We start from the raw sequence: 12,183 nt of genomic DNA, 5'->3' as shown, positions 1-12,183 counted from the left end.
TCCGACACGTTCTTTTCTTGGAGGATGCCTGGATTGTCAGTGGGGTGCCAAAATGATACAGCAGGCAGGAAAAGTATTGTAAGACAGCAGGCAAGGAAGGGAAAGGTATGCTGACTGGCGGCTTAGGGGAGACACACGGGCATGTAGGCCGATGGGGCCAGCATTGATGCAACCCTGGGCTCCTTGCAAACTGTTCATAAATCACAAATTTACACAGTGACATGCAAATCCTTCCCTAGAAATTATACCTCTTAGTTTGCCTATGAAGACATGACTATCTGTGGCCCTTTCTGGATTTAGAATAGCAGGTTTAGAAATAGAGTTGGATCCATTCCACTAGTGGAATGGCTTTCCTTGGGGGGGGGGGGGGCGGGAAAGGATCATTCCACCAATTATGTTCCCCAACAAATATGTCTTTAATGCAATTGACATGATTTTACTGCTTACGACTTGACATGGGCACGAACAGCATTACGAATGGAAAAAAACCACGAACAGCCCGTTCGTCTGTTCACGAACAAGCCGTTGGTGAGGCTCCATTCTAAACAAACAAGTGGTCGTTGCAAGCCTCGTTCGTTGCCTTCGTCAGCCATTCATCAAGCCAGACAGTCTGGGGCATTTCAATCAATTCCCCTGGCAATGGCAGGGACTGAACCCTGTCTGAACTCCTGGCTTTCCTTCTGGCTTTACCCCTTCAAAGTACTTCCAGCAGAGAGTCCCGTTTTTGCCACTGTGACGAGAAAATGACAACAAAGGGGAAGACCCATGCATCATGCCTTTCCTGGGGTGCAATCTCTCTGAAACTTTGGGGGGGGGGTCTTTGGAGGACAGTGAGGACTATGTCCCCTGCAAATTTGGTGGGTATTGGACATTGGGAAGGTCAGTTTGTAACCCCTCAAAGTAGCTGCTTTCCAACAGGCAGTCCTGTTTTTGCCACTGTGAAGAGAAAATGACAGCAAAGGGGGGCATGGATCATGCCTTTCCCAGGGTGCAATCTCTCTGAAATTTGGGGGGTCTTCGGAGGACAGTGAGGACTATGTCCCCTGCAAATTTGGTGGGTATTGGACAGTTTGTAACCTCTCAAAGTAGCTTCCAGCAGAGAGTCCCATTTTTGCCACTGTGAAGGGAAAATGACAAAGGGAGAGACCCATGCATCATCCTTTCCCGAGATGCAATCTCTCTGAAACTTGGGGGGTCTTTGGAGAACAGTGAGGACTATGTCCCCTGCAAATTTGGTGGGTATTGGACATTGGGAAGGTCAGTTTGTGGGGTGTTTAAAGGGCCCTGCCCCTTGCACGTGGCAGGAAAGGGCCCTTTAAACTATTCCCCCTGCCAACTGCTAGCTGATAGTTTAAAGGGATCTTTAAAGGGCCACGAACAACGAACATGTTTGTGAACAGGGTCATGTTCATTACTGTTCGGTGTTCGTTGTTCATGGATGGCAATGGACAACCAACAGCTTGTTCAGGGTTTTTTTCCGTTCATGCCCATGTCTACTCACAACCCACTGCTGATCTGGTAAGATCCAGTCCAGTCTGCTCAGTGAAGTCTACAAGGACCAAGGCCTGAGATTCTAAGCCCAGACCAGCCTTTTGGGCATGGAGGGATGGGGGATTTCTCTTGTGTAGAGTTTCCCATTTTTATTCTGGGTGCTTTCTAATTGTCAGATGTCAAGATCTTGAATTATAGCAGTAGCATCCACTCCCCTTCCTCTTTGCACCCCCATGGTAGCTTGCCCAGGAGAGTGAACTGCTAGATCACTTTCCACTGCACTTTGACGCCATCCGTGCAAATGGTTTGAGAGCGGTACAGCAGCTATGGACCCAGCAGATGTCAGGTGACACAGGTCTAAATACGAGCCTGAATTTACCATGAATGGGTCACATGGAATCAGGAAGGGACACAGACTCATTAGTTTAACAGAATGAATTAAAAGTAGTTTATTGAGGCACAATGACAATCATTACAAGGGAGGCCCTGAACCGATAACAATAGGAATAGCGGAGAGAAAGAAGAATGTACTGAGAATTAATTAATTTATGAAAGGTTGACAGAAAATGGTTACCTAACGGTAGAATGCGGCGTTCTCTCTTGCGTTCTGCCCTCCTAAGCAATTTCCCCCTCCAGCCCATCTAATTAAAAGCTAAGCCCTCTGAATTTACTCCTAAATTTGAAAAGCAGTTTCCATAGCTACCTTTCAGAAGGTTGGCCCAAAGATCCACTCTAGCAGAACCAGGGAAGAAGGGAGGAGAAGTACCACTCTGTGCAGTGCTTTCCCCCCTTATTTAGAGCAGCTCCTCCGCACCCCCCATCACCAATCCCAAGGGGTCAGGGTAGAAGCAATATTTCCTCCCTTTCCTTATGCTTGTATAGCCTTCCTTCCCCAGGGGACAATATGGCTGATGTTCATGTAACATCTTCCATGTTCCCATAAACAAGTGCCATCTGCGTGAGTTGGTACTGTTTGGCTTGAGTCTTCAGCTCTGTGCTGCAGCCCTGCTGTCTTCATCCCCTCCTTTTCCGGCATGGTTCCAAGCTTCCCTTTTGAAGGGTTACATGGTTTTTTTCCACTGAAAAGGATCCATTTTATCCATCATGATGTGACAGGGTCAGGGCCTCGAGGCGCATTGTATCCCAATCCCTTGTAGTCGTCCCTGAAGCACACTTTTCAATTACAGCTACTTGCTTGGGAAGATTTACAGAGGGGCACAACGCCCTTCTCCTGACCTCTCTGAGCCTAGCCTTTCCTGGTGCTACTGCTGGCTGGCTGCCCGGCATCATGTCATTCTAGGGTTGCCAGGTCCCTCGGCAGGAGGTGGGCGCCCTGACATCTACCTTCTCTGTCTGGGAAGTGACATCATCGCACAGGTCACGGCCACCCTGGGAACACTCCAGCGCTCCGCCGGGGGGGGGGGTCGTGAGTCGGGCCTGGATCAGGCCTGAATCATCCCGGAATGAGCTGCTACAGAGTGCGGGAATGCTCCCACACTCCTCAGCAGCCTGATCCAGCCAGATCTGGGCTAATTTGAACCTGAATCGGGCCAATTCTTGCCCAAATCGGGCCCGCTGGAGCCTGCTGCACCACATGGGAGCACACCACCCGGGAGCATGCCGCGCTGCCCAGAGGGCGCCCCACAGTGGACTGTGCCTCCCCCGCCAGCCAGGTAAGCAGGGGTGGAGGGGATGGTGGGAGCGAGGAATCCCTCACCCCCAGCTGGGACTCGGCAACGCTATGTCATTCCCCCATGGCCCTACTGGGATACTGGCGAGTGGGTGAGGAATACCCTTCCATGGCAGGTTTTGTGGTCCCTCCGTGGTCCTTCCTCCCAGTGGCTGCCATGCCGTTAGTCCCTTCTTGGCCCTCCTTCTCCACCTGTTCTTCTCTCACTGCCAGTCCTAGGGTTTGCCCCTCCAGTTCTCCATAGGGCATGGCCAGTTTGCAAGACTGGATGAATAAGAGGAGGCCAACAGCAGTCCACCTGACCTGGCAAAGTGGCCGGCTCTGGCGTCTGACTCTGAGCAGCCTGTTGCTCAGGCACGAAAAGAGTTGCTTTTAGTTTGCCCACCCCTGCTTACTTGCCTGCTTGCCCCTAAGGCCACCCACCCTGACACGAATGAGACATCGTGACTCATTCCTGGATGTGCCTGGTGATCCAGACTTGTTACTCAACGAGTAACTTGTTACTCAAGTTTAAAAGGTGCCTCTTATTTACTGGGCAGTGGCGGGTTTTAAACTGCTAATTATTCTTAATATAAAAAGTTAACAAAACTATAGCACTTTCTTGGGAGAGGCATTTCCTGCTCTCTGTGATTTCTCTTATTGTACCATCTTAGAAGCAATGTTCCCCCATCTTTTCCCAAGGAGAAAAACCCAATTTGATACCATTTTGGAAGAAGCATTCCCCCTTCTCTGGCATTCAAGAAGCAATCTTTTGTCCAACACCGTTTTAAAAGAGGCGTTCTCCCTGCTTGTTCACTCTGGAGGGAATGCTTCTAAATTGAAATAATTGTGTCCATAATCTAACAGTAAAAACTGTTTTCTTCATTAAGTATTGATTCATATGTATCCTACTATCTAAAAGGCAACCCGTGTTGCTGATGACTCACTTTTTGTCCTGGCGCAGGCACAATGAGTCATCGGCAATATTGTGCCTGCGCCAAGATAAGCCTAGAGAAGGTGCAGTCCTCCCAAGGCCTCCATGGCACAGCCCTCCCAAGGAGGCCTCCGGAGCGACGGAAGCGGTGGGGAGGCCTGGCGTCCCAGTGCAGCCCTCAGCAGGCCCCAAGCAGGCCGCTGCCACGGCAGGAAGGCCTGATGCGGTGGCAGCCCGGCAGCAGGCCCTGAGCAGGCTGGGGCAACATGACGGTCCCTGGAGTTCTCCTGTGCTCCACAGTGGGCCAATTTCAACCCCAAACGGGCCTGATTCAGCCTCAAACAGGCTGAAATCGGCCCGCTGCAAAGCACAAGAGCTGTTTTCTAGAGCCCTTTTTTAAAAACAGGCTTGGTTACTAGTTTTTTACATATTTTGTCAATCTGTGAATCAGTTAAAACCCATACAATTAGTTGATTAACAGTGCATGCTTATACATATTTACTTAGAAGTAAAACCAATGGTTTCTATAGGATTTACTCCTATGTAAATGTGCCTTGGGCTTGACCTGTACCATTATGACAGAAGTAGATAATAATATTAACAACAACAACATTCGATTTATATACCACTTTCGGGACAACTTAATGCCCACTCAGAGCGGTTTACAAAGTATGGCATTATTATCCCCACAACAAAACACCCTGTGAGGTGGGTGGGGCTGAGAGAGCTCCAGAGAGCTGTGACTGACCCAAGGTCACCCAGCTGGCTTCAAGTGGAGAAGTGGGGAATCAAACCCGGCTCTCCAGATTAGAGTCCCGCGCTCTAAACCACTACACCAAACTGGCTCTCATTCTGATCTACATTCAGTAGGCAGAATCCCAAGAAAAGTGTTATATAAGCTCCGTTGTTGTTGTTGTTGTTGTTGTTGTTGTTAACTGGGTAATTGCTAGTTCTGTGAACCCATTATGGATTTATGGGAGAGAGTGTGTCTCAGTGGTTAGAGCACCTGCTTTGCATGCAGTAGGTCTCAGGTCCACTGTCCTTCATCTCAGGTTGTGTGTGTGTTATGTGTTATTAAGTTGCTTCTATCTTATGGCAACCCTGTGAATGGAAGACCCCCCCACAAAACATCCTTTCATTAACAGCCTTGCTCAGAGCTTGCAAACTGGAGGCTGTGGCTTCCTTTGAGTCAATTCATCTCATGCTGGGTCTTCCTCTTTTCCTACTGCCTTCCACCTTTCCTCGAATTGTTGACTTTCCCAGTGAGTCTTGTCTTCTCATGATGCAGCCAAAATGAAATAGTCTCAGTTTCATCTTTTTAACATCTAGGGAGAATTCAGATTTGATTTGATCTAGAACCCACAAATTTGTCTTTTTGGCTATCTATGGTATCTGCAAAACTCTCCTCCAGCACCAAATTTCAAATAAATAAATTTTCTCCTTGTCAGCTTCCTTGATTGTCTAACTTTCACATCGATACATAATAATGGGGAATATCATAGTGTGGATTATCTTGATCTCAGTCCCAAACAGCGACACGTCCTTATCTTTAAGGATCTTCTCTATTTCCTTCATGGCTGCTCTTTCAAGTTTTAATCTTCTTCTGATTTCTTCATTGCAGTCTCCCTTTTGGTTGATGATTGAGCCAAGGAATAGAAAATCTTCAACAATTTTGATTTATTAATTGTCAACCTTAAAATTGTGTAAATCTTTGTTAGTCGTTACTTTTGTTTTCTTGATGTTCAGCTGTAATGTTGCGTTGGCAGTTTCTCCTTTAGCCTTGCTGTTTTCTGCCAGTACCATGGTGTCATTTGCATATCTCAAATTGTTAATGTTCCTTCCACTATTTTTCAGTCCACCTTCTTCTAAATCTAATCTAGCTTTTCATATGATATGTTCTGCATATAAATTGAACAGAAAGGGGAATAATATACATCCATGCCTTACACTTTTGCCAATTGGAAATGATTCTGTTTCCCTGTATTCTATCCTAACAGTAGTCTCTTGTTCAGAGTACAAGTAGTGCATCAAAACTATCAGATGTTTCAGCATATGTTTCTTTTAGCACTGCCGATAGCTTTTCATAATAATCCACAATGATCCACACAATCAAAAGCTTTGCTGTGATCTATAAAACACCAGCTGATTTTCTTCTGAAATTCTCCATTATGCTCCATTAAAAGGTAAAGGTCGTCCCCTGTGCAAGCACCGAGTCATTACTGACCCATGGGGGGATGTTGCACCACGACGTTTTCTTGGCATATGCTCCATTAGCCATTGTAAATTTGCAATATGATCTCTAGTGCCTCTTCCTTTCTGAATCCAGCTTGAACATCTGGCATTTCTCATTCCATATATGGTGACAGTCTTTGTTGTAGAATGTTGAGCATCATTTTACTCATGTGGGGAAGTTAATGGATGGTCCAATAGTTGCTGTAATCTTTGTCATCTCCTTTTTTCAGAATCGGAATATAGATTGAGCATTTCCAATCTGTGGTCCAAAATTTGTTGGCATATTCCATATTTGTTGGCATGTTCTTGTTAAGATTTTAATGGGCTCAGTTTCTGTAGCTTGACATAGTTTTATTGTTATACCATCTGCTCCTGGAGATTTGTTTCTCCTATTTCTTATTTTTATTTTTTAATAATTTTTATTTTTAACATCTAAAACAGTAAATTACAAAAAACTACAATAGTACAAGGGGAGGGAAAGAAGGGAAAAAAAGAGGGGGAAGGGGGGTGGAAAAAAGGGGAAGGCAACTTACAAACACTAAACACTACACTTCAATGCTTTCCCTTCATACTGCCATAATTAAAAATAAAGCTTAATAAAGTAATGATGGAATGGTTGATCTTACAAAATACAAATTACAATTCAAATTAAATCTTTCCCCCCCCCCCCTGGGCCTCGGACGCAGTTCTCTCTGAGCAGCTACAGCCGCAGCGCTCGTTGCCTCCCCCCTCTCTTCAGGCTTCGAATCTTATTCTTTTTGCTTGGTGTCTTGCCCAAATTCTTGATTTTTGTCCACAAAATCCCTTAGCTGATCTTCCGAATTAATCTTGTAAGCTTGATCTTTATAACTAAACCCGATTCCTTCCGGAAATAGCCATTTGTACTTTATGCCACGTTCCCTCAAAAGAGCTGCCAGCCTTTTATACTTAAATCTTCTCTTCCGAACTAAAAATGGAACATCCTTCAGTATCTTGACTTTATTTCCCAGAAAGTCCAAATCCGCATTATATGAGTTATATAAGATATTGTCCCGGACCCTCCTAGATGAAAACTCAATAACAATCTCGCGAGGCAGCTGCCGCTTCATTGCATATTTTGAAGATGCCCGACGGACTCCCAAAATGGCGCTTTTTACTTCTTCTTTAGTTGCCCTCGCGGGTGTCGCTAAAAGTTCCGAGGCAAGATCCCTTAAATCCTCGTTTTCCTCCTCTTTAACATTCTGGAGACGCAAAATGGTCTGTGTTCGCTCCACTTGCAGCCCAATCAGCTGGTTTTCCACCAACTTTAGCTCCTTGTTCGTTGCTCTCATAAGTGACGCATTTTCCCGAGCAGACTTCTCTGCCCCCCCGCTACTTCCTTGATGGCTTTCACATCGTTCTCAATTAAGCCCACCCTTTGATCTGTTTCATTCAGCTTGTCAACAGAGGGTTTTATGGCTTCGATAACCGATCTTTTCACCAATTCCTTGAGCGACTCGCCTCTTCCCTGCAGGGCAGCCGAAACTGACTTGCCCAGAGCAGGACTCTGCTTTTTTGCTGCCATTTTAGGGGGGGGACCGCCAATCTTCCGAGACTCTGCGAGGGGGGAAAAATCCGAATCTTCTAAACTTCAGATCCCACCACTCCTTCACATGCGCTTGTAGTAACAGAAGGGATTCGCTTACTTACAGGCTTCCGCCTAGTCCTGTTCTTTGCCATTTTCCATGGCCCGGCAGCACGCGAGGTGCCGCGCACGTCTGCCGGCCTCCATAGGGACAAACGGGCAATTTACCCCCTGCCTCGATTTGCCAGAGGGCTCTTCCCGTTGCGTCCCGGACCCAGACTCCCTCCCTGGGAGCCCTGGGGGCTAACCTTTGCAGATCAGCCGCCCGGTCAGGCTGCTCAGCCGCTTCTTCTCGGACCTGCCAAGAGGAGCGTCCGACATGGCCGTGAAAACGAAACCGAGTCCGTTTCTCCTATTTCTTTGAGTGCAGCTTTTAATTCACTTTCTAATCTTTATTTATTTGTTTGTTTATGCCATTTATAGTCTGCCTTTCTCACTAAGATTCAAAGAAGATAACATAGTTGGAGGTTCCTCATTGAAAGATTCTTCTCTGAAGGGAACTATCATCCTTCAGTCTTTTCTGTATAGTTCTTCAGTGTATTTTTCCCTTCTTTTCTTTATTTTGTCCCAATCAGATACTGTACTTCTATGTTGATCTTTCAGCATCTCTAGCCATGGTTTGAATTTCCCTTTGATTGCTTGTATTTTGTGTTCTTACTTTTTTTTGTTCTCTTCTGTTTCTTTCTACTGGCTATTATAATAGATCTCTTTGTCTCTGTGTGCAAGTCACTGAAAAGCTACAGTTACAATTCTGATTCTATTTCTGTCACCTTTTACTTTTGCTTCTTGTCTGTCTTAGCAATTTTAAGAGTTCCATGAATCATCATCGAGGCTTTTCCTTTCTTTTGGCTACAGGAATAGTCTGTGCACATTCTTTCTTCATAATGTCACTGGTTTCAGCCCACAGTTCTTTGGTTAATGATCAATTAAACTTAGTAATGCAAATCTGTTCTTTACAAGGTCTTTAAATTCTTCTGGAATGTTATTTAGATTATATTTTGGCACTGTGATTTTTTCAGTGTTTCTCTTCAGCTTTATTCTAATTTTTGGTACTAGCAACTCATGATCTGTATCACAATGAACTCCTGGTCTTGTTTTAGCAGAGAGAACAGAACGTCTTCATCTTACATAATCTGTTTGGTTCCTATTTTCACCATTCGATCTGTTCGGTTGCCTGAAGCATGCGTTGTTGGCTTCACAGGTTAAAGAGTCCTAAGGAACTATATTGAAATAGACCTCTCTGCGCATGAGGCTTTGATGAACTGCTCCTTCTGTGATTAAACAATATGAAGCTAGGACCAAAGGTCTGAGTCAGTAGAAGGCAGTTTGTACATAGCTGAAGATAGTTTTTTGAATAGTGCGCACATGCCACACAGTGATAAATGGAAATTTGGGCTGTGATCTGGTATGGAGATCTGCCAGACATCCAAATATTCCCTTGGGCTCTCACAAACTTTTGCATACACCAGAAGTAGCTTTATTTGGAGCCTCTTGACTTTGTATTCAAGATTTAAAAGCTGGCAGAGATTGGATTTCGTTGAAGACAAGAGCACAGGGTTTAAGAGTTTAGCCTAGAAATTGATTTTGAACATGCAAACTTAACCCCACAACATGTGGAGTAAATATGTAAAGAGTGGGTTCTCCGAGTGCAGCTTTGGATTCTGGTTCACACACGCAAGTTTTCATAACTGGAGGACTGCACAACATCGAGTGAGTACCTGCAAGTGTGAATGGCCCATGATTCCACAGGCAGAACGCTCAGATCACCTCAAGAAACAGTGTTTTGGGATGGGGCCACTTCGCACATTCAGCTGCCAGTAATCAAGTGCAGAGCAAACATGCATGTGTGAACTTGCCTTGAGTGTTAAAGTGTCACGCACTTGGAAAATCAACTGAGATGCATGAGTGGCTGAACCAGCCCTTACATTCTCTTTTCTCTTGTTTCTTTTTCAGTCACAGAGAAGGAGGTCCAGCAATGGTGAGTACCCTGCTTATTTTGGATTCTTGCAAGCTCACAAGTGTGCATGTGTGTGTACAAATTGGCTGAGCGGCCTAGGGGATACCTGCTTTGCTCAGTTGTCCGTATGCTCTGCCCTCTTTGAGAAATGCAGTCTTGTGAAGTAACACAGCTGGGGGAGGAAGCTTTTTTTAGTGCCATTCAGAAGCGTGTAGTTTACGAAGGAGGGAAATCTGGATTAGGCAAAGAAACAAACAAAAAATGTTATCTGGAGATTTGGCTCCTGGAAAAGTGATAAAAACAAGAGAAAGAAAAGCAGAAAGAGATGAGCCAAACTAGGCAAAATGCCAAGAAATGCATGAATCTTCTTTTTATTGAAATTCAGCTACGGAGAATCTGTTAAGCAGCAGCAACAGCGGTGGTTTGTGCTTGTGTATGTGTGTTCTTAACCTTTTCCTGTCAAGCCATTATTCTGATGATTTTTCAGCAACTTCCCCAACCATGGAGGAAAAGATACAGAGTCCCTCTTATTCTCCCCACTCCAAAGTCAGGGGAAAAGCTATGTGTGTATGAGACAGAGAGAGAGATTTTAACTTTTAAAAAGGGGTTAGGCACCCCCTAGCTTTGTTCTGATCAGAGCAGCTACATTTAGTTTAAAAAAAAAATAGTACTGATCCCGCATCTTTTGTATCGCATCAGGTTTGGCCCGATGTAGGAATGGAGCTCTCCAAGCCTGGCACCTAATTAAATCTGTATTCCCAAAAGATAGGGCGAGGCCAACTGAGTCAGCAGAGCAAAGACAGATTTGCCTAGCCAGTGCATCTCCGACAGTGCCAGAGTGATTTAGGTCAGGGTTAATGAACTCTTGAAAATTGAGGCCCAGGGTTTGCTTCCGGTTAAAATTGGTGACGTGCTTTCTGCTCGTGCAACCCAAGAAAGTGTGCTTTAAGAGTGCAAGAGCCAGTTTGGTGTAGTAGTTAAGAGCGCAGGACTCTAATCTGGAGAGCTGGGTTTGATTCCCCACTCCTCCACCTGAAGCCAGCTGGGTGACCTTGGGTCAGTCACAGCTCTCTCAGAGCTCTCTCAGCTCCACTTACCCCACAGGGTGATTGTTGTGGGGATAATAATGACATACTTTGTAAACTGCTCTGAGTGAGCATTAAGTTGTCCTGAAGGGTGGCATATCAATCTATGATGATGATGAGTAAGGACAAGATTTGGATCCGGTGAGCATTTTGAGACACGCAACAATTTGGAAATCCCTCTTCCATCCAAAATTTCCCACTTTGAGGAGCTTCGGCCGGCTAATTTCTCCCTTCCCCTTTTCTTGTAATTTACTTGGTCCTATTTCGCTGCTTTTAGATGGCCTTTAGACAGCCTTATTGTTCAATATGTAAATAACGTTAAAGTATTATGGTAAGAACTGCTGTAGAGGGTTTAAAAAGTCTGAAAGTGCTGTATAAATGGAAAGTATTATTGTTGCTAGCGGCAGGCTTCCATTATGGGCTTTCCCTGTGGGGTTAGAGCTTAGTTATTATGCCACACTTTATAGGTACGAGCTCAGCCTGCTTTTGAAAATCCTTGATCAATAGGGGAGAAAGTTGGAGAGCGCAGAAGTCACATCCACGGGGAAGGAAGTTCCTGTTGTTAGTTTGTTCTGCTACCCACTGGGGTGGTCATGGTCCCAGATTACCACTTCTGGCAGTCTTTTTCTATTGGTTGTTTCTCTGCCTCATTTCTCTCCCCCCTCTCTCTGGTGCTGATTTTTCCTAGGGGATGGGCGGGGGGAGAACGAGGAACATTAGCCACAGAGAGATAAGAAGAGAGAAGCAGTGGAGGAAGCAAAGTTCCTCCTTCAGTTAGCGATTTTTTTTCCTGCGAGCTTTTTTTGACCACTTGATGAGATGCTGCCAGAATTCTCAACTGGCAAGGTTTCCAAGCAGTGACTAAAATTTAGACAGCAAGTTGAAAATGGAAAATTACAAAGTTTTGGAACAGCTAAGCTGAACAGTGTTACGGGAAACCTTTTCTCACCACTATGGGTGGATAATTTCTTTTTTCCTCTCTGTTATAAATTAGTCTTTTGAAAGGTGGTATCTGTTACAGATTTTGCATATGGTGAGAAATACAGTTGCAAGGACTTATGTAAGAAAAAAGACTTTCTGGTTTGCAACAATTCCTAGATTGTCATTTCCTATGGATCAAACACTGTGGTATGGGTCTTGCCTACAAAGCAGGATTCCCATTGGAATGTCGAAGTCTTTAACAGCTGAGCCATAGAGGGAAGGTGAGGGGTA

The 12,183-nt window shown here is 45.1% G+C and overlaps 1 protein-coding gene across 1 annotated transcript in view; it reads left to right on the top strand.

Moving 5' to 3' along the window:
• NCS1 (neuronal calcium sensor 1) overlaps positions 1-12,183 on the top strand; it is a 124,216-nt gene that overhangs the window by 74,185 nt on the left and 37,848 nt on the right. The window contains exon 3 of the mRNA XM_054997807.1: positions 9,883-9,907. Coding sequence (XP_054853782.1) covers positions 9,883-9,907 — 25 coding nt within the window. The remainder of the gene's footprint in view (positions 1-9,882; positions 9,908-12,183) is intronic.

The sequence above is a fragment of the Eublepharis macularius genome, chromosome 14, assembly GCF_028583425.1.
Source record: "Eublepharis macularius isolate TG4126 chromosome 14, MPM_Emac_v1.0, whole genome shotgun sequence".
NCBI lineage: Eukaryota > Metazoa > Chordata > Lepidosauria > Squamata > Eublepharidae > Eublepharis > Eublepharis macularius.
Note: the sequence above shows the minus strand (reverse complement) of the source record. Positions and strands in the feature narration are given on the sequence as shown.